This window comes from Diadema antillarum, unplaced genomic scaffold (assembly GCF_040938485.1).
Source record: "Diadema antillarum isolate AM-2024a unplaced genomic scaffold, OU_Dant_1.0 seq00000222_RagTag, whole genome shotgun sequence".
NCBI classification, from domain to species: Eukaryota; Metazoa; Echinodermata; class Echinoidea; order Diadematoida; family Diadematidae; genus Diadema; species Diadema antillarum.
In genome coordinates this window covers 321,280-341,577 of record NW_027271276.1, presented here as the reverse complement: position 1 = coordinate 341,577, position 20,298 = coordinate 321,280, and the positions used below count along the sequence as shown (strand labels likewise).

The 20,298-nt window shown below is 38.8% G+C and overlaps 1 protein-coding gene across 1 annotated transcript in view; it reads right to left on the bottom strand.

Moving 5' to 3' along the window:
* Window positions 1-20,085, bottom strand: part of LOC139729167 (dihydropyrimidine dehydrogenase [NADP(+)]-like) — a 28,426-nt gene extending 8,341 nt beyond the window's left edge. The window contains exons 1-10 of the mRNA XM_071640097.1: window positions 19,895-20,085; window positions 16,039-16,149; window positions 14,951-15,121; window positions 14,230-14,391; window positions 13,460-13,738; window positions 12,895-13,090; window positions 12,161-12,330; window positions 2,575-2,785; window positions 1,459-1,643; window positions 84-299 (exon numbers count right to left, since the gene is read on the bottom strand). Of these exons, the coding sequence (XP_071496198.1) occupies window positions 84-299; window positions 1,459-1,643; window positions 2,575-2,785; window positions 12,161-12,330; window positions 12,895-13,090; window positions 13,460-13,738; window positions 14,230-14,391; window positions 14,951-15,121; window positions 16,039-16,149; window positions 19,895-19,933 (1,740 nt within the window). The 5' untranslated portion in view covers window positions 19,934-20,085. The remainder of the gene's footprint in view (window positions 1-83; window positions 300-1,458; window positions 1,644-2,574; window positions 2,786-12,160; window positions 12,331-12,894; window positions 13,091-13,459; window positions 13,739-14,229; window positions 14,392-14,950; window positions 15,122-16,038; window positions 16,150-19,894) is intronic.
* Between the last annotated feature and the right edge of the window lie 213 nt (window positions 20,086-20,298).

Genomic DNA, 20,298 nt, shown 5'->3' with positions numbered 1-20,298 from the left:
CCCTACCTTCATTTGCTTCTAGAGCATTACAGAAAAATTACCTACATTGATGCAAGTGACACAAACTTGATCGTCCCCCTTACCTTGTCCAGTGAATACGTCTTGGTGACACAGAATCCCCAGCCGGCCTCAAAGGCTCGCCTGATCATCGGTGCTGATGTTGTGGGCGGGGCACTGGCCAGGCCGTAGGGATTGGGGAACTTGATGCCGCAGATGTCGATGCTGGTGTCTACAAGGTCGATGGGGGTGAAGAACTTTGGCAGGGCAGGTGTGTTGGATACAGGTATGCCATGTTCTGACTGGAATTCAAACAGGATGGGAGAAATGGTGTCTTGGATTCTGTGTGGCAATATCATACCTCATTTTGCTCAAAGTTTCCACAACGCTACATAAAATGTGCAACACCCCCCCCCCCCCCCCACCCCTGTTCCCGAAAACATGGTTTCAACTTTAAATGACTGCTACTGCGGGAAAAGACCAGTAGGCATTCGGTGTCTGATTTAGCATACTTGGTGATTCATAAAGGAAGGAAGTAATCACTTGAGATTTTGGCAGCAGGATAACAACTTATCCACATTATCCCTTGGCGAAACAAACTGTCACTCTAAGAAAAAATATGACTTTGAACTTGTAGCTTTGCCATATTACATCATTTTGATTCTGTGGCTTTTCTTTAAAGGACAAGTTCACCTTCACAAACATAAGGATTGAGAGAATGTAGCAATATTAGTAGAACACATTATTGAAAGTTTGAGGAAAATCGGACAATCCGTTCAAAAGTTATGAATTTTTGAAGTTTTTGTGCAGTAACCGCTGGATGGGAAGACTACTGCAGTGTACGATGTCACATGCGTACAACAATATAAGGAAAATATAAAGAGAATTTCACAAAATTTCATCTTTTGAAAAAAGTACACATTCCCTTGACTCGTTACCGACATATGTCATGGGTAATATTATTCCCCCTACCTTTAGAAAGAGGCAAGTCAAATGCTCTTTTATCATGCGAAAAAAATGAAAATATGTTGAATTTTCTTTACATTTTCTTTATACCGTTGTACTCATATGACATCACAAGCTGTAGTAGTCTCCTCGTCCAGCAGTTCAAACACAAACATTTTAAAAATTCATAACTTTTGCATCGATTGTCCAATTTCCCTCAAACTTTCACTGATGTGTTCTACTAATATTGCTGCATTTTCTCAATCCTTATGTTTATAAAGGTGAACTTGTCCTTTAACCCACTGATGACTAGTCTTGAGCATACTCGGGCAGGTTTTGGGAAGTTTAATGTGTGTATAATACCGATATAGCAAAATCAGCTTGTCGTCAATGGCTTAAGCCACATACCAGATAATGTGGGATCTTGATTTCAGCCTGAAAGTAAACTAGCAGCTTCTGTGGTTAAGAAAGCCTTGAATGAAACAAAAGCCTTTCTCTACTGAGAAGTACACCCACCTGGAGATATTTGTGTATGAACCACGCAGCCGTCTTGCCATCATTGACAGACTCCACGGTTGTCTGGGCAACACCCCCCAGATCTCCGCCGCAGAAAACCCACGGTTCACTTGTCTGCATAGTTTCCCCTGAGACCTCTGGCAGTCCCCAGGAATTGAACTTGATGGGGGCGAGGGCCTCCTTCACTACAATCACAAACAAATAAACACACAACAAAAACCTCAGCAATAACACCCCACAAACAATTAACACGTACACAGAAAAAGTCATATATTTCCTACTGTTTTCCTGGTGAAACTAATAACAAATGTACATGTCAAATAATTATAATGGGACTTAAAGGAATGGTACAGTATTGGTGGAGATGAGAATTGGGCTTTTAACTTTTTGCGAGATACCAAGAAAACACTTATGATATAGTACAGAGCATACCATTTTAAGATGAATTCAAAGTTTATTCGATGAAAATCAGGTTTGGAATGACTGAAACATCCAAAAACAAAGTAAAACAAAGCGATCGTAATAAAGTGTGGGTCCCACACTTTATTAGAATTGCTCTTTTTTTTGGATATTTCAGCGATTTCAAAACCAATTTTCATCAAATAAATGTTGAATTCCTCATAGAATTACATGCTCTTTCATATTTCTTAAGAGGTTTCTCATTATTTCACCAAAAAATGTTAGAAACCCGAAATTAGGTCTCAAACAAAACTGTACGATAAGACTAACTTTTTTGTCTGGTAGCCCGTTCAGGCCACTAAAAGAGATAGCCCGAGAATTCCAATTACCAGGTTGTCCTGATCTTCTCTTCACCAGTCAAATGTGGCTATACATAGAGTCAACAGACAGATAAATATATTTACATATAGATTCAGGTAGGTAGATAGATAAACAGATGCATGCTAACATATATTTACACAAAGACAGACAAACTGAAAGATGACTACAAAGGGAGAGGAAACTGACAGCATTTTATTCCTAAAAAGTTTTTTTTATTTCCAAAAGAACTGCAACATCAGTGCAGAGCATTGTGTGTTTACACCAACTGTATGCAGGGGGAGTGCTATTTTTGAAGTCTTCTTCCAGTGAGGAGCACATGCATTCTGATGAACTAACCGTTTTCATTCAGCAGGGTGGAGCCAAAGGCTGAGATGATGAAGTCTGCCCTCAGGCGAATGGTCTGCTCCTCATCCTCCACCCAATTCCTGTCTTCGTCCTGCTCCGTGCGACACAGCTCCAGGGCCCCGATGCGACCCCCTTTCAGAATCACCTTGCGTGGGGAAAGGAAGGGCATGAACTCGCACCTCTCTTCCCTTGCAACCTCCATCTGGTGTGAAATGGGTTAATGGGAGAAAAAAAAGAAGTAGAAAAAAATAGAATGTTATTCTTATTCTCCAGGTATGCCCCTAACAAGTCTCTTATAGATCTACACAGGATAGCTTCACAAAATTCTCTCTTTCTTTGGCATAGAATTTTTAAAAGAAAAATTGGATCTTTCTTATCAGATTTTAGTTGTACTGCAAACAAATGTTAAATGGTGACTTTAAGGACTGGGTTCCAAACCATCATTTTTGTGGGCACAAACCATAGGAAAAGTGGTGAGCTATATATCATCATCACCAGCTTAAATGCATATAGAAATTGCGACCAATATCATGATATGGTGAAAACAATGCTTAACAAAATACTAACATTCTTTGCTATTCAAACGTTGAACAACTCATCCACAAGAGCATTCAAAACCCCCAACCATAAATGTATGGTAAGCTGGCTACACGTACCAATGCCTGCATCAATCAAGGTACAATGAACCACTAGTAAACAAATGCATGGGAAACTCATCCAATAGAAACAGATGGACCCATTCAAGGTACACTTCACTCAGCTACATACCAAACAAATAATAGAATAATAATACAAACTTTGGCATCCATACATAGAGTATGGTGGTTCAGATGAATTCATGGGTCATCACATACAGTTTGCAATTTTATTATCTATGCTTCTGCACACATGATAGAATAAACTACTTTAAACCAGGCATGCTGTATTGTGAACTGATGAGACACCCCTTTAACGCTTCGTGGTACACCACTATAGTTCCAGTGTTGGGCACCAGATTTCTAGTCATAATACATTTTGGGTTTTTTTGCTCTTTTCTACTTCTCTTTGTGCTGTTAATAGTTCACCTGAAAACAAGAGCCCTGGGGGCTGGATGCGTCTTCTGAAAGGTCATGTACATGTAAACCTCCCTGTAGTGCTCTTCAATCTTTGTATGCCATATGGCTCTACAAACATTGACACCGCATTCTTCACCTGTTTAAAAAAATATCTACACTCACACACAATTTTCCTGACTGTACTACCATATATTGAAATGAAGAGACAGGGACAAAGATTGTAATTCAGTGTTTTTACTCTTGGCAGTCGTAGTCAAAGGCTGCTGAGGAGACAATATGCAACCTTGCATGCCTTAATGCATTTAACTGTCTTATTTGCACTGATCTCACACACACAATGCCTCAATTCCTTTACCCGTGTTTACTCTCTGAACTTTGTTCATTTCTGAACAGAAGTGTCATGTTATGTCTGGTCTTGAGTTGAGTGAAAATCTCTTGATCTTTGGGGTTGCAAATTGACTTTAATGTTTGCTGAGCGTCACAAAGGCAGTGTCGTCCACTCTTAACCTGTTGAGGACGAGCCCCAAGTATACTCGGGCAAGAGTCTATGGGGAAATGCGTGTTGTAGCAAAATCAAACCGTCCTCAACGGGTTTAAACGCTGAATGTACAGTGCCACATAAACCCAATCGATGTGATCAAGAAGATAACTTGTCATTGCCACTATGTGGACAGAGGATCTCGGCTATCCCTATCTACATTGTATGCTGATATTTAACCCCTACCATGCTTTCTTCTCCATTTAGTCTGCTGGCATGCTTTTATTTGTCGACTGGAAAAGATGTCTGTCAACTAATCGGCAATAAATTGGAGATAATGGACTCCATAATCCCCATTGTGTCACCAGTGCCTTCCAAGTGTACTGAGGTGCATTTTAAAGGCATTATTTGCCATTTGCAGATAAAACCAAAACCTAGCTATCGTGCTTCAAAATAGATCTAAACTGTGAGTTAGGGATATAAACAACCAATGTACAAATTTTAATCATTAAAAGCGATGTTAAGTAAATATATTGTTAAACATACAAAATATGAACAGTTAAAATTGTTTCTATTCTACACTGTCTACAGTTATGGTTCAGTGAGAAAAATAGTGATATCTCATTGTATTTGTCCTTTATTGCAAAATGTTTACATGGCAGGATTTTTTTTTTAATACAACTGACCTACACATGCATCAAATGTGATAACTCTAACATCTTTTTAAATCACTGCTTCCAATGGTAAATAATACCTTTAAGCCTGAATTTGCATACTGTAAACGTGGAAATTTTCGCGGTACATTAATTTTCGCGGATTTCGCGCTACGTTAGGCTAGCGCGAATTCAAAAACGCGCGAATATATCTCCACAATTTTCTATGCACATTTTGAACGGGATGAATTGTGTGCGCTTCATCGATGATACTGCTACGTAGTACAATGTACAGGCATGTATACGCTACTAGTACTGTGCGAAGAGACGATAGATTGCTGTGCACTGTAGCATGCATGTGTGCACCGCACGCACCGATGCTACATTCCCCCGTGACTACGGTACTACAGTCACAGCTGTACTACGTATTTGAGTGCTTGTACTCGCAGTCGAGCCGCTCGCTACGTCGCTTGTCGTGCGCTGGCATAGCAAGCTATGTAGCAGAGGCTTTGGATGAAAGCAGTGAATGTGTACTACAGTAAAGACGTAACCTGCTGCGGAGCGCGAATTTAAGAACCCGCGAATACGTTTTCGAGCCGCTCAGCGCGAAAAATTAATCGCGCGAAAATATTGACGTTTACAGTATGTTGATATGCCTTGGTCAAGCTTAAAGGGGGAATCCACCAAGAAATGGTAATGTACAGCAAGTTACAGCTTAGCGACAACTTAAAGGGGACGATACCAAATAATGTGGATTGATGAATGATCCAATTAATAGTAGAACACATTAACAGAAAAGTTTGAGGAAAACTTGACAATCTATAAATGTTAGATGAGTTTTTATCCCTTAGACATCTTTGCTTTTAAATTTACTGATATAAGTATCTGGAATGTAATGATTATAAATGGTGTTTGCCAGCACATCAACCTGACAAAAACAAAGTGATCATTAAAGCCTAGTATTTTTGCAATAAGAACAGAACAAATTTGTTAAAACATATACATAATGAAATGAATTCTTCCCAAACTGTGTGTTAAATGACCGACCTTTCTGGTCACCTGGTCTACTAACAAATTTATTCTTTTATTCTTTGTTTCATCATGGATTCCATAAATTGTTATGTGGGGCAAGCTTAAATGTATTTCCCCACTCTGGAAATGAGTGAAGTGCCTTACCTATTGGGGGAAAAATAGAGAGGTCATTTTGGAAATGTGCACATAAGCTTCTTACAAATGTCCATATTCCAGAACATGTCTAGCATTGAGCTATTGCAAAGTACCAAGGTACCGTACTGTATTCAATTAGACAACTAAACACAACCATATGCTTTATGCAATGCCTGAGTGAGGCTTTGGTGTGTGGATGGGAATACAATGCCAGTCCAGTAGCTGTTATGTGATAGGTCACTATTCTGATTTTACACCAAGGTCACTATTTTTTTCCCCTCGACTACGTGTATTCTGTCCAACTGAAACGTGAATCAACATCCTGTGTATTCCAGATAAATGGGAAGTTTCGATAGATCTACATGTATTGTCGCACGTTGGTTACAAGGCCAAGTCTGGTATCTGCTGTATGGCATGAGAGCTGATGGAGCAACTTGTACCACAATTCAACGCAAGTAAATAGGGGTGAATGAAAAATAAAGTCTAATATAAAAAAGAAGAAGAAAGGATGGGGGTATACTTCGACATTTAAAACAACCAGTATATTATACATTCATTGTACTCAGAGTTAGTTTCAATTTTTAATAGCCAAGTGTTTGTAATCACTGTTAGGAGTGGGCATGTAATACACGACTCATGAATTTTAAAGATGACTTACCATTCTGAGCCTAACTATATGATCCAGAATTTCAATTTTTGCACTTTTGCTACAAAATATACTACAGTGCCAGTGTGAGCTAATGCACATCCCTGCACCCTTTCTTTTGAGGGTCTTGCTGTAGGAATTCAGTATCAAAATTCAGAAAATTGAGAAAGTGTCATTGGAAGAATGATGATCCCTTATCTTAATACTATGATCGCATAATCCACTTTAATAATAGAGAGATCTGGATGAAGGGAGGATAAAGGGAGGCCTACATAATATCAGGCTTTTGTCTGAAAACTGGCACTAACCTGGCATATGTCCATACACACTTATAATGTACATGCACGTACCTGTACAAAATACAATACTGCACAATCAAATAATTGTCAATGATTTCAAACGATTTCAAAGTTCATCTTTGTTTGGACTTTGCAGATCCAATGAATAAAATTCAAACATGAATTTTATATTTTTTTTCCCCAGTAAAATTTCACAAAAGAACAGAAAAAGAAAAAAAATGCTACGTTGGATTTATGTCTGATTCAATGAATTCAGGTGTGAAAAGCCGACAATGCCAACAAGTCAGTGTACTCTATTCTATTATCACTTCAAACATCACACTCTTTTCACACTCCTCACGTTAAATTGAACTCAAATATTGACTGGGGGTATGACTACAAACACAGACATGGCACTAAGCTTGTGCTACCACTAGAATTTGACGCACTGTCAATTATGTGTCTGCTAGAAAAGTGGTGACACAACATTTGCTCCAGCAACAGTTGCTCCTGTCTTTTTTCCTTCAAAAAAGACTCAAGCTTAGCATCAGGTTGTGATGGGTATTAGGTTTAGTTTGATGTGAGGATTAGGATTCAAAAGGGTTTGAAGGGTTTATGTCTGTGGGTCGAAATTTTATTTGGCTTGGCATGCAGGTATTTCATTGGAGCAATAACTGTCGCAGGAGCAAATGTCACAAAACTAAAAAACACACTAAAAAACAACAACAACAACAACAAAGAAACACACAGAACACTTTTTACAATCATGCCAACACCTCACAATTAGTCCCCTCTACAGGCACCCCCCCCCCCCACACACACACTCAAAACAAGCTAATTCCCCAACAAGAGTTCGTGCAATGTACCGTATGTCTTTCCACATTCAAATGACTCTCTAGGATACATCCTCTGCCCTATTAAAAGCAAATGCGATAAATACTTTCAGTTTTTTCACACCTTTTGATTGATCTTCCTGATCCCAGGGGTATTTTCTTTCATTTTTTTTCTTTTTAAACAGCCAAATATAGAAAAGGAAACATGAGCACGAGTGTAGTGTAAAGTGCAGGTATACCAAAGACACTCCAGAGGTTTGTCAGGGAGCTGGTAGTGGGGATAGTTACAGTGTGGGAGCATTAGTAATTGGGCAGATATGTACTACTAATGACAGTACGTAGAAAAGGCTATCTCAATGATAACAAACTGCATCAATACCAGTAACTGTCAAAACTGGTAAGAGAAGAATTCAAATATGTAGAACTTTAGTAAATTAACATGACTGTATAGTAGTAGCAATAGTAGTGGTAGCATATAACTGATGAAATCAGATATAGTCCTCATAACAGAATTAATGATAGTGGTTGGTGGTACATGTATTTGGTAGCAGAAACAGCTGAGCAACAGTGGTAGCAATTTAGTCATTAGGAACAATCCAGTGGCTTTTCTAGATTTGTTTTGCAACACACACTAATGTCCTACCAGGCCAGTGCCACATGCCACGGCCACAAAGCCGACTGTGGTGGACAGGCTACCTTGCTATCTCCAGTGATTGTATGCAAATGAGATATCACTGTGCAGTGCAATTACATGCATACTGAGGCATTGGGTGTTATCTGGAATCAAAGCTTATATTCTTTCACAGCACAGTGTTGCCTCTAATTGCCTATCTCTTGGGGCAGAGGCAGAACATAACTCATACTGGGTATAAACTTGTTATATTTTCAGCCAAAGTTCAGTAACCTTTGACCTTGAGGGAATCTGTCCAAAATCTAATTTGGGTATCTAAGCCTGAAGTAGCATACCTTGGCTGTAAAAAAACAAAAAAACAAAAAACAATAAACATTTTTCAGATATCTTAATGATGAGACTTGGGACTAACTACCTGAAAACATACTATAAAATATACCCTGAACATGTGTATTTTACCAGCATGATATTGTGCAAATTGGGACTTGCAAGACAACGATATTGAGTGGTTAAATTCACAACTGAGAACTAAAGTGATTGAGTGAGAAATAATTCTTTATTTATCTGTGTGTGTGTGTTAGAAATGTTGGCAATTTTCCATCCATAAAACTTCATAAACAATAAAGAAAACACAGTCACTGAAATACAATGCATTAAAATACAAGTCAATGACATACAGTTGAACCTCTCTTATCCGGCCTCCCTTTATGCGGATATCTCTCTTATACGGACGCAATCTCGCCGTGATTTTTAAAAAAAAATAATTACGGGAGGAAAGGGGGATTCCTAACCTCTTGAGAACTCCTACACAAACACACATGAATTACATATTACTTCCAACATGATTAACATACATTACTTCAAATTTCCTTCCAAATTGCTTACCTTCAGACATTTTAACATCCCAAAACATCCCCAAATCATCGCAAGAACATGGACAGATTATGCGCTCGAGTCTTCTCATATCGCATTGCCACATATAGGTCCATACACAGCCGTCGATATGACTAGATAGACATGCATTGTTTCGAGTCATTGGCTGAGCAACGAATGATATTTAACACTCAAAAATTGTTCACACACAAAAAGAGAGAGGGAGAGAGAGTGTGGGGAAGAGAGCAACCCAATCGCAATGCGCTATCACTTTTTACCTTGGGCCCGGTACGGTATTAGGTAATGTAGCTTTCTGTTACTGAGTGTAACAATGAAAAGGTTGCAGAATACACATTACTACATGTGGTACTACAATGGGCTACACCAGTACATGTGTATGTATATGTACATGTATAAAGCATTGAGTCTCCCGTATCCGGCCAAATCCCTTATCCGGATGAGACCCGGTCCCGACTTGTCCGGATACGAGAGGTTCAACTGTACATCATGTACATGTACAATCATCCTTAGAACATGTGATATACAATGTAGTCATTAACAATAAACACAATTCTTTGGATAGGAACCAGACAATATGGACGAGTTATACATCTACCATTTAAGAGCTGAGAAAACAGAGAACAATTTTCTTTGTATTGCATCACAAATTTGCTATGCATTTCTTATACCACTCCCACACAATTGATGATTTGTGCAACAGTTTTCTTCCATAGAGGTGTACAGGATACCTTTTGAAATATTTTCATCAGTTGATAATGCTAATCAAAAATGAGTGAGAAAATTATTCCTGTGAATATCAACTTTCAGACTTTCACACACATAACTGGTCTTCTCTGAGCAGGGTGCTACATAACATTTTTTTTTTTTGAAATATCACTTGCCCAGTCGGGCAAGCAGATTTTCAAATTGTTGCAGAACACTTGCCCTAAGATGAATTTTACTTGCCAGAAAAGAAAGTCTAAAGACATTAGAAAATGGTATAGAAAATCACTTGTAAAGTCAAGGGCTTGATAGAATACTATCATTTGAATAAAGAGCACATGAGCGGAGTAACAAACTTGGTTTGATAGAGTGTTGGTGTTGGATTGCATTGGGACTTCTTTATGTAAGTGTGGGGAAATCAAGGTGATTTCAAAACATTTTGCTTGCCCAATCGGGCAAGCATTTTTTCCTCATTGTTCCAAAAACACTTGCCCAACTTTGATTTTTACTTGCCCCGGGCAATCAAGTAAGTGCTTATGTACCATCCTGCTTTTTGGTAATCTGGTAATTTCTGTTCTATTCTGATTGCGTGTCGGTTTGCCTTTATGACAACAATGCATCCTAAAGTTTGCACACATGGTCAAGAGGAAATCCCCTCAACCTTTTGCCTTGACTACAGTCACTATTTGGATCACATGCAATGTCATGTGATACAATGCTGCTATGGCTGAAAAACACACACACACACAAAAGATATGAATATTACGAAAAGCATGTCTGTGTATTTTTTTCTACACAGGAAGTGCACACCTCACATTGATGAAACCATTCTGCACAGAATCTTTCTGGCATGAATACCGAAAAATGTTTAATATCCAGACTATTCATGTGACATACATTGTGCATACATAAAATACATGCTATGATCCAGAAACAGGAACAGTTATCAGAAAAAAAATAGCGTGTGAGCATGGGAGAAAGAAGACTGGTTGATAACAGATTGAAATCTTATGAACACCTCTATTACGAAGGTTGTGCCTGACAACCAGAAAGTTTGTGTGAAACTTGTGTGACATAGCACCAACTAAATGCATGTAGGCTGGATTCTAAGTTAAGAAATGTAAGGAGTATAAATACATAGCTAAGATATCTACTGTATTTAGTTATTCCTTTGAAGGGAAAATGATATCTGCATATCACCGTAAAAGTGGATATTTTCGCAAGACAAATTTTTCGCGATTGGCAGGGCAAGAAGAGTTTCGTGTGTTTTAAGTTCCATGGGATCAAGACATCAACTGCTGGAAGATATGGCAAGTAAAAATATTTGCATGCTTTTATTTTCGCGCTAGTTTCGAGTTGCGCGAAATACGCAAAAATTTCCACTTTAACAGTACTTTAATTTCTGTGATGAACCAGCCTATTCACGATCAGCATATTTCTGCAGTGTAAGGCAATACAATTCAACAGTTCCCATGCTATTGTAATCCAATTCCTAAATACTCTGTAACAGAACTTTACTTTCCACATTCTTCCTCTCTATTCCCAGGGAGTAATCTTCATCTTGCAAAGGCCTTGCCTGAACTTCCATCCATGTAACAAGCTACGGGTATTTGGGTAACAGAATTAGCAGTAAGTGAACACAAACAATACCTACTTGTAACAACACCCTATACACTCTCCAACTCTTACGTCCAAAAGCATACAAGATTTGTGAATATGGAAGTCAATCTACAGGTCTAGTACAGCACACAGGAGGGAATTGTGTTTGATCTTTTTGTGTACAGTTTCGTTCAGCTGTGGAATGCCTTCAGGACTGATTTGATGCTAGAGTGAACAGCAAAAATATTTCTGAGAAGGTTTACATGCTGAGATGATTGCGAACAAATGGCACTTTTGTGTTTGGCAATATTGAAAAAGTTTTGAAAGGGACCTGAGAACTTTGAGATCTTTTGACTAGCTGCAGTATTGATACGTACAAAAAGTTTTACACAAATATGATATGCATCATCAATCATCAAGTACAAGTCACAGGAGAACAAAAGATTCTCAAACTGCAAAGAACTAAAATGACTTGTAAATTGACATGCCCAGTGTATACCTTGCTTCCAAAAGTTACAGGCTACTGCTTGAAGACTCGACCTTGACATTTACTAAGTACAAGTCTAGCGAAGATTGGTCTGTAAGTTAAAAGACAAGTTAGGAAAATGTTGACAAGCCATGAAACAAGTCATTTTCCTTACCTCCTCTGGAACAGCTCTGATGGTGGTGAAGCCTTTACGGAAGACGATGAACACCCGCTTGGCTCCGCACCGCAGGGCAGAGGTTGCACAATCAAAGGCAGTGTCACCGGCCCCAAGGACGATCACATGGCCATGGAGACTTGGAAGAGCACTCTTACAGGCACACATTCCTGGTCAAGGAGGGGAATATTTTTTTTTGTTGTTGTTGTGCATTATTTTCCACGTCTATGATACTGCACAATGAACATGACCAATGCATTAACATGCCACACCTCAATCATCTTTCATGCAAGTATTTTCTTATTAGAGAAATAAATCCTGGAGCAGACCTTACAGCCAAAGTAAGATTATGGTGACACACACTTCTTACAGACAAGTCACAGCTAAACATCATGTCCTAGGAATAACTATACAATTCAAACATACTCTTGAAATGTACAGTACTAAGACTGAAGACAAATAGCATGCCTAATATGCAGCAAATGATACATTAGCTTGGGTGAATCTACAGGAATTACAGACTGTAGTTTGGCACAGAAATCATGCACGGGTGAATCAACTGCAAGGAGGTTGGCCCAAAACAAAATTTTTCCTACCTTAACTCCCACTCACTCCACTTGCATAAATATGAAAAACCATCCTAGACGACACACATGTACGTGAATATTGTGACATTTGTACACCATATTAAAAACATGAATATCAAAGAAATCAAGAGTAAAAATGCAGCGGACCTGGTTTGCTGGCAAGCGACACTTTGGGCAGGAAGTCTTTGGAGGTGAAGAATCCTTGCTCTTCGGAGAGCTCTTGAAATATGGGGGCTCTCTTGGCCTCAGGCAGACCAATTCCAACAAAGACAGCATCGTAGCCGGAGCTCCTGAGTGAATCCAGTGTCATCCCGTTGAGGCCGAGACCTTTATTCAGCTCCACCTTTTATTGGGGAAGTGGTCAAAAGGATATGGCAGAGAAGAAAAGTGTAGTAAAGAAAGAAATCATCAAATAAACTTACGCATCATGTGCATATGTAGAGATGACTGTCAAAATATTTTTAAGTTTTAATAACTATAGTAGCCTTTATATTCAACCTTTTTGTAAAAAAGAAAACTAACAAAAACCAACTAACACGATAAAAAAACACTTAAGTAGATATTCTGCCAACACAAAACCATATAAATTGCACACAAAAAAGTTTACATAGATACCTCTTAGCTACTATTTGCAAGAGCATCACATACATTTGTACATACCAGGGTGAATTAGATGTTCTCTTGCATCCTCAATACCAATGAGTAATCTTACCTTTACACCAAGATCCTTCATCTGGTCTACTTCGAAGCTGACCACTTCGTAGGGGAGCCGGAACTGGGGAATCTCTGAGGAGCTGAGGCCTCCGATGTAGGACTCCTTTTCGAAGACGGTGAGGTCGGTGTAACCCATGCGGGCAAGGAAGGTGGCGCAGCTGATGCTTGCTGGACCGCATCCAATCAGGGCCACCCTGGAGCGATAGCTGTCGGGGAGATCGTCGAGAGGGGCTGCTGCCGGGTCGCGTATCTGTGGTATCTTCATCTCCTTGAAAATCTGCCAGACAGTAGGAAAAGGAGCAGAATTCATCACTACTGACTTGAGTGAGGGCTCAATGGTAATCACTGGAAGAGTTGATAGGAATAGTTAGGAATAAACATTAATTCAAGAAACCAGCAAACACGTACATAAAAGAAACAAGCATGTCAGATTTGACAAGTTTTCAAATCTCCATATAAATGCAATCAACACTACTCCTCATCATTCAAATTCATGAAATTCTTCCGTAAAATCCTTACGTCGATGTAGGGCAATTTGTCAATCAGTAACATTACTCCTGTTCCAAATTCCATCTTTTCATGATTGGTCATAAACTTTGAATCAATGCACTCATTACAATGATGGAAAAATGTGAGCTTCCAGTATAATCATAGTTATCAGAGAAACAATTCAAGCTGTTGGTATAGTAACAATGCAACATGAAAGAAATTTATGAAGCGACGAAAGGAGCAAACCATCAACAGCAGCCCTTTTTTCTGATTTCTCACCTCAGTAGCAAACTGCTGTAGACCGCCGATGTTGATGGGGCCCTCCTCTGAGGCGTAGAGGTTGCAGCCGCCAACACACAGGTCACTGGTTGGGCACACCATTCCACAGGTCAGGCCCAGAGGATTGTCTGAGAAGATGGCTTTGGATGCCCCGTAGTAGTTCTGCAGGAGAGAGGAGAAACGAGGCTCTGGATACTGAAGAACTGTAAAACTGGAGTCTTTTGTGCAATGAACTTCTAGCTATGGGTCAATTCAGTTTGCTTGTGATTTTGCATTTAAACAATAAGGTCTTCTGTAAAGAATCTTGTTCAAAATTTAATGTATCCAAAATATGCACATTAATTGTATTAATTCATTCCCATCTTTTATACCATAAAAAACTGCTCTCCTTCTATGACATGCATTTCAGATGAAGTTAATTTCTACTGCACTATCAATGTATACCATAAGTTGATGATATCAATACCACTGACAACAATAACAACATTCATGCATCAAACAATGTCACTAAAAACAATAGCAAAAAATCAGATCTATGATTAAACAGGGCCTACTTAAAACAAAAGCAGCCTAAAGAAAAACTGTGTCAGTCCTTCTTCTTCTTCGTCTTTTTTTTTTTTTTTTTTTTTTTTGAGAGAGAGAGAGAGAGTCTAGATCAGTATCTATGAATCTAAAATACCGCACAAATCAGCCCCATGACGGATTGGATTGAGAATCATACCCTGTTAGCAATGCTGGTTATGAAGGCCTTGATGTCGAGCTGAGTGGGGCAGCTCTTCTGGCAGGGGGCATCCGCACACTTGAGGCATCGGGCAGCCTCTCTCATAGCCGCCCTCTCACTCAGAGTGGTGTGTTTCACATCGTCAAAGTTGTTATCAAGCTGCCCGCAGGTCTGTGGAACATGCAATGACAACGACAGAATGAGGAGATCGGCTCTTTGAGATGTGACGATGCTCCTATTTTGGGAATGTGAAAATGTCAGCTATTGACTCAAAAATATCGAATATTTGTGGTTTGTTGCTGCATCTTGTGTTGTTTTCTTACTAACTGTTCTCCTTAAACATTTCATATAGCAGTATTTAAAATAAATACATGGATGTACATTTACATTTCATTTTGGGCTTGTATAGTTTTTTTTTTGTCTATGTTGCAGAATCATGAAAAGCCTCTTAAAGGGGAAGGCTAGTAACTGATCAGTGGGAATCAGTGGAAATGCTGGGAAATGATTGTTCCAATCCTTATGGGATTCATTCAAGAGTTCATTGTATATCTATTGTTGTGTGAAAATGATTTGCTTCAGAACGGTCTCATATTCAAGTAATGTGCAGATTAATGCTCCGTCACTGACCAGGGACGCTAACCTGGAAGCATTAAACTGCACATTACTTGAATATGAGACCATTCTGAAGCAAATCATTTTCACACAACAATAGATATACAATGAACTCTTGAATGAATCCCATAAGGATTGGAACAATCATCTCCCAGCATTTCCACTGATTCCCACTGATCAGTTACTAGCCTTCCCCTTTAACTGCTAAATTTACAACCAACTCTTTACTTTGCAACATATTTTTGAATAGACCAATGTTATTGTTTCTCTCTAAAACTGGCAAATATTGAATTACTTTCTGATTTTGTAGAGATGTTACGAACTGAACCAGTTTCATTCTTTTTCCTCATTTTCTGATGTGCCACACAGAGTTGTGAATTTAGTGTGGACAAAATAGTCATTTCTGCAGCAAAATCATGTCCTTGAGCACACTTCACAGCTTTGAGTATCAACAGAGAAGAAATTGTTACACGTACATTACACGACTTTGGTCCGTTCCTCTTCCAGTATTTCCTGTTCTGCTTTGTTGTTTTGGTCGTGACTAGTTTTGCATGGGATGGGACTACAGGATTCAGAGCAAGCAGGTTCTGTAAAAAAATAGGGTGAAAGAGAAAAACTGATTTGGCTGCATCAAACCCCAACAATCAATTCAACACAGAGGCAAATTTCACTTAAACATGCATCCAAATAAAACAAAGAGTGGACCCTAGTTCTAATCTAATGGCATTTGAATTCCATTGAATTATGAGTTTGACAATAATTGTTACCAGCATTCAAAGCCAAAATACTATTAGTAATGCTTTATATTGACACCTTTGGGGAAGCTGCAATGTGAGATCAGAACATTCTGTGAACAATTTCCAAATATTGACTGCTTCAAGGACATTGTTACAACTATTGCCCGGGGGGACAATCTCTCAAAGGGAACCCAAATCCAAGGAGCAATGTGGATTGAGTGAAAGCAGCAACATTAGTATTTGAGAACACATCAGCGAAGAGTTTGAGGAAAATCAGACAATCGATGCAAAAGTTATGAATTTTTCAAGTTTTGGGGTTGGAACCGCTGGATGAGGAGACTACTAGACTGACATATGTGTGAAAATATCTAAAAGAAAATTCACAAAAATTCACCTTTCTAGCATAATGATACAGCACTTGATTATCCGCTTCTAAAAAGCAGGGGGAATTACTGTTGCCCTTAACATGTATCAAGTTGATGGAATGTGCAATTTTCATGAAAAATGAATTTTTGTGGAATTCCCTTTATATTTTCTTTACACTGTTGTCCACACATTACCACTATGTCATAATCTCTAGTAGTCTGCTCATCCAGTGGTTCCAATACCAAAACTTTTAAAATTCATAATTTTTGTATCCTCAAACTTTCACTGATATGTTCTACTAATGCTGCTGCTTTCACTCTAATCCACACTTCTCTTTGGGTTTGGGTTTCCTTTAGCAGTAATATGGCCTCTGCCAAGAAATAAAACTATTGAGGGACATATACATTAATAGCACTATTATTAGTGTTCAGAAGTTGGAGATCTGCTTGATATTTGTTTCATCCCATTTAGTTTAGGATATCATTTACGCTACCGGTACTGATAAAAGGCAATGAAATGAAGATTGTGCCATGGGTCTTAAGACAATTTAAGTAAAATTTCACTATGTGCAAGATACAGAGCTACCAAGTCTCACGCATTGTGAGTGAGACTCAAGCATTTATGGTCTGTCTCACGATCTCACGCATGACACCCATTTTCCTCACGCATTGGGAGCATAGCTAAAAGGATTAAAGTGAGAGTTGCAATTGAAGGCATATTTCCCTTTTGTCTTTCAAAATAAGTAAAAAATAGTCTCTTAAGTATGCACCAGCTTGCACCAGTAAGAGCTAAAAATTGAAAAAAGCTCCCAACCATGGGAGGGCGAACACCCCCCTCCCCTCGCTCAGTTGCTTCACTCCCTCCCTCAAGCACATGCACGCGTGCCGAGATGCTGAGTCTTGAAAATCTCACTCCTAAAAATTTTTTTAACTTGGCATCTATGAAGATACCATAATTCTATCAATAGACTACAAACAAACACCTTGAAAACTGCTAGCTGACTGCAAGGTAGTGCAACAAAAACTAGTGTTGTGACTACACCTTTGAATTTGACAAATCATCCAACACACAGATCTAAAGTACAAGGGTGGTATTCTGAAAATCTTCCTAAGTTTCTTCCTAAGTCAGAAACTTAGGAAGTGCCTAGGAAAGACAGAATTGGTATTCTGAAATTTCTTCCTAGGAACTCCTAATGCAAATTAGGCCATCCTTATCCCCGCCCATACCCTTCTTAAGCCACTACGAAATGCCGTATAAGGAACCAACCAATGAAAATCGCATATTTCTGATGACGTATGGGGCATGTTCCCTTTCCCATGTCTATTAAAGGACAAGTTCACCTTCAGAAACATAAGGATTGAGAGAATGCAGCAATATTAGTAGAACACATCAGTGAAAGTTTGAGGAAAATTGGACAATCGATGCAAAAGTTATGAATTTAAAAAATTTTTGTGTTGGAACCGCTGGATGAGGAGACTACCAAGGCTCGTGATGTCATATGAGTACAACAGTATAAAGAAAATGTAAAGAAAATTCAACATATTTTCACTTTTTTTCGCATAATAAAAGAGCACTTGACTTGCCTCTTTCTTAAGTCAATGGGAATAATATTACCCATAACATATGTCAGTAACGAGTCAAGGGAATGTGTACTTTTTTCAAAAGATGAAATTTTGTGAAATTCTCCTTATATTTTTCTTATGTTGTTGTACGCATGTTACATCATACACGGCAGTAGTCTTCTCATCCAGCGGTGACTGCGCAAAAACTTCAAAAATTCATAACTTTTGAACGGATTGTCCGATTCTCCTCAAACTTTCAATGATGTGTTCTACTAATAATGCTACATTCTCTCAATCCTTATGTTAATGAAGGTGAACTTGTCCTTTAAAATTTGTGCATCACAGTATGTTGCGCGCAGTGAATGACATATGCACCTATCATGATGTTCGCAGCTTGCTATTTCATCTTAACATACTTCAATAGGACAGGGGAGGAGCTTTCCTAAATATCTTCCTAAAATTCTTTCCTAAGTGCATTCCGGAATACCAACTTCTTCCTAAGTCAGAAATTTGCATAATCCCACCCCCTTCCTAAATTTCTTCCAAAGTTTAGAAAAAAACAAAACAAACAAACATAGGAACAGACGAAGGAAAACTTAAGAAGATTTTCAGACTACTTAGGAAAAAATCTTGACTTATAGGAAGAAATTTCTTCCTAGGAAGGATTTCAGGATACCACCCCAGAACTTTGTATCTCAACATTGCTAAGCAACAAGACTAATTAAAGTAAGAGATAATGTCAAATTGAATTCGTAAGCTGTGCATGGTTCCTAAATGCGGAAAAGGGGAGGGGGCTGGAATGGATTGCCGTCTCCTATGTACATTGTATGTAAGTATTGAATTGAAAATGAAATTCATATTAAATTAAACAAACAGAAAACTAGATTCTACCACTGTCAGCCTCTTAACTAACATTAGATCCTACTGTATAAATTACAAGTAGACCATACAATTAAAAAATCCTATTCTAAATGAAATGTAACTGTTTAATAGTACCGGTAGAAATTCTGATCAAATCTTCAGCTGTGTTGCTATTGGATGTATATCCTGAATAAACAAACCTTCGAAATCAATGTACCGGTAGGCCTACACTTTCTCATTGTAACATGTAAGTTTGGATTTCAAGGATTAACTGTACTAACTTTATTGGTAGTATAGGAGTAGATCGCACTGATGTGGTGACAATGGATGAAGCGCTCTCAGTCAGCTCTCCTGGCCTTGCTTACGTCACACTCCCCTCCTCACAGGCCATTCACAAACACACTTCTCAGAACTGGGGCATTGTCATTAATTGATCTACTCGCGCTAGACTCTACTGCTACTTACTACCTTACTATGCCGCACAACTCATATCATTTCACTGATACATATATTATTACATGACCGAAAGATCAGTTTAAAAAAAAATGGTATAAAACTCCTTCGCACAACTACAGCCGAAGAGATTGTTCCGTCTAACAACAAGTTACACTTCGATCCGTTGGCCGGTGCTTCGGTCGATGGACAGTAGCCCAGTGTGCTAGTAGTGACGAATCCTGTCAGTTGTATGTAGTGGACAGCTCAGCATCATAAACTCGTCCACGTTTTGGTAGGGGCTACTTTGTTTACAAAATGAAATTTGGCTTGCGATCATCTGAACCAACTCAATGCTGAACAAAATTACTTACCTCGATGTCAGCGACATCTTTAGATAACTGTCGAGACATTGTTGCGCTCAATATTTCCTTGCTACTTGAAAAAAGCTCAATCTAATGTTGAAGTTCGTAGTTAACAACCCAACTTGGACTGGGCCTTCTGAACCCGAGTCCATACACAAGTAAAGTGGTCAGGTGTGAATACGAATAATAGCTGTGATCGATCCAATGGCCAAGTCGAATGTGCGTAACCGAAAAGCGATTGCAAAACTCAGTATTGCCGTACAGCCGTGCCTGTAGTGTGCACGCGAGCTGAGGAACACGTACCAGTAGAATAAAGGGAAATAAAGAAAATAAAAATAGTACAACAGGTGGTGGTGTACCAAGTCATGCGGAAAGTAGCGACACGTTTCCACCGGAAACACCCAAGGGTACTT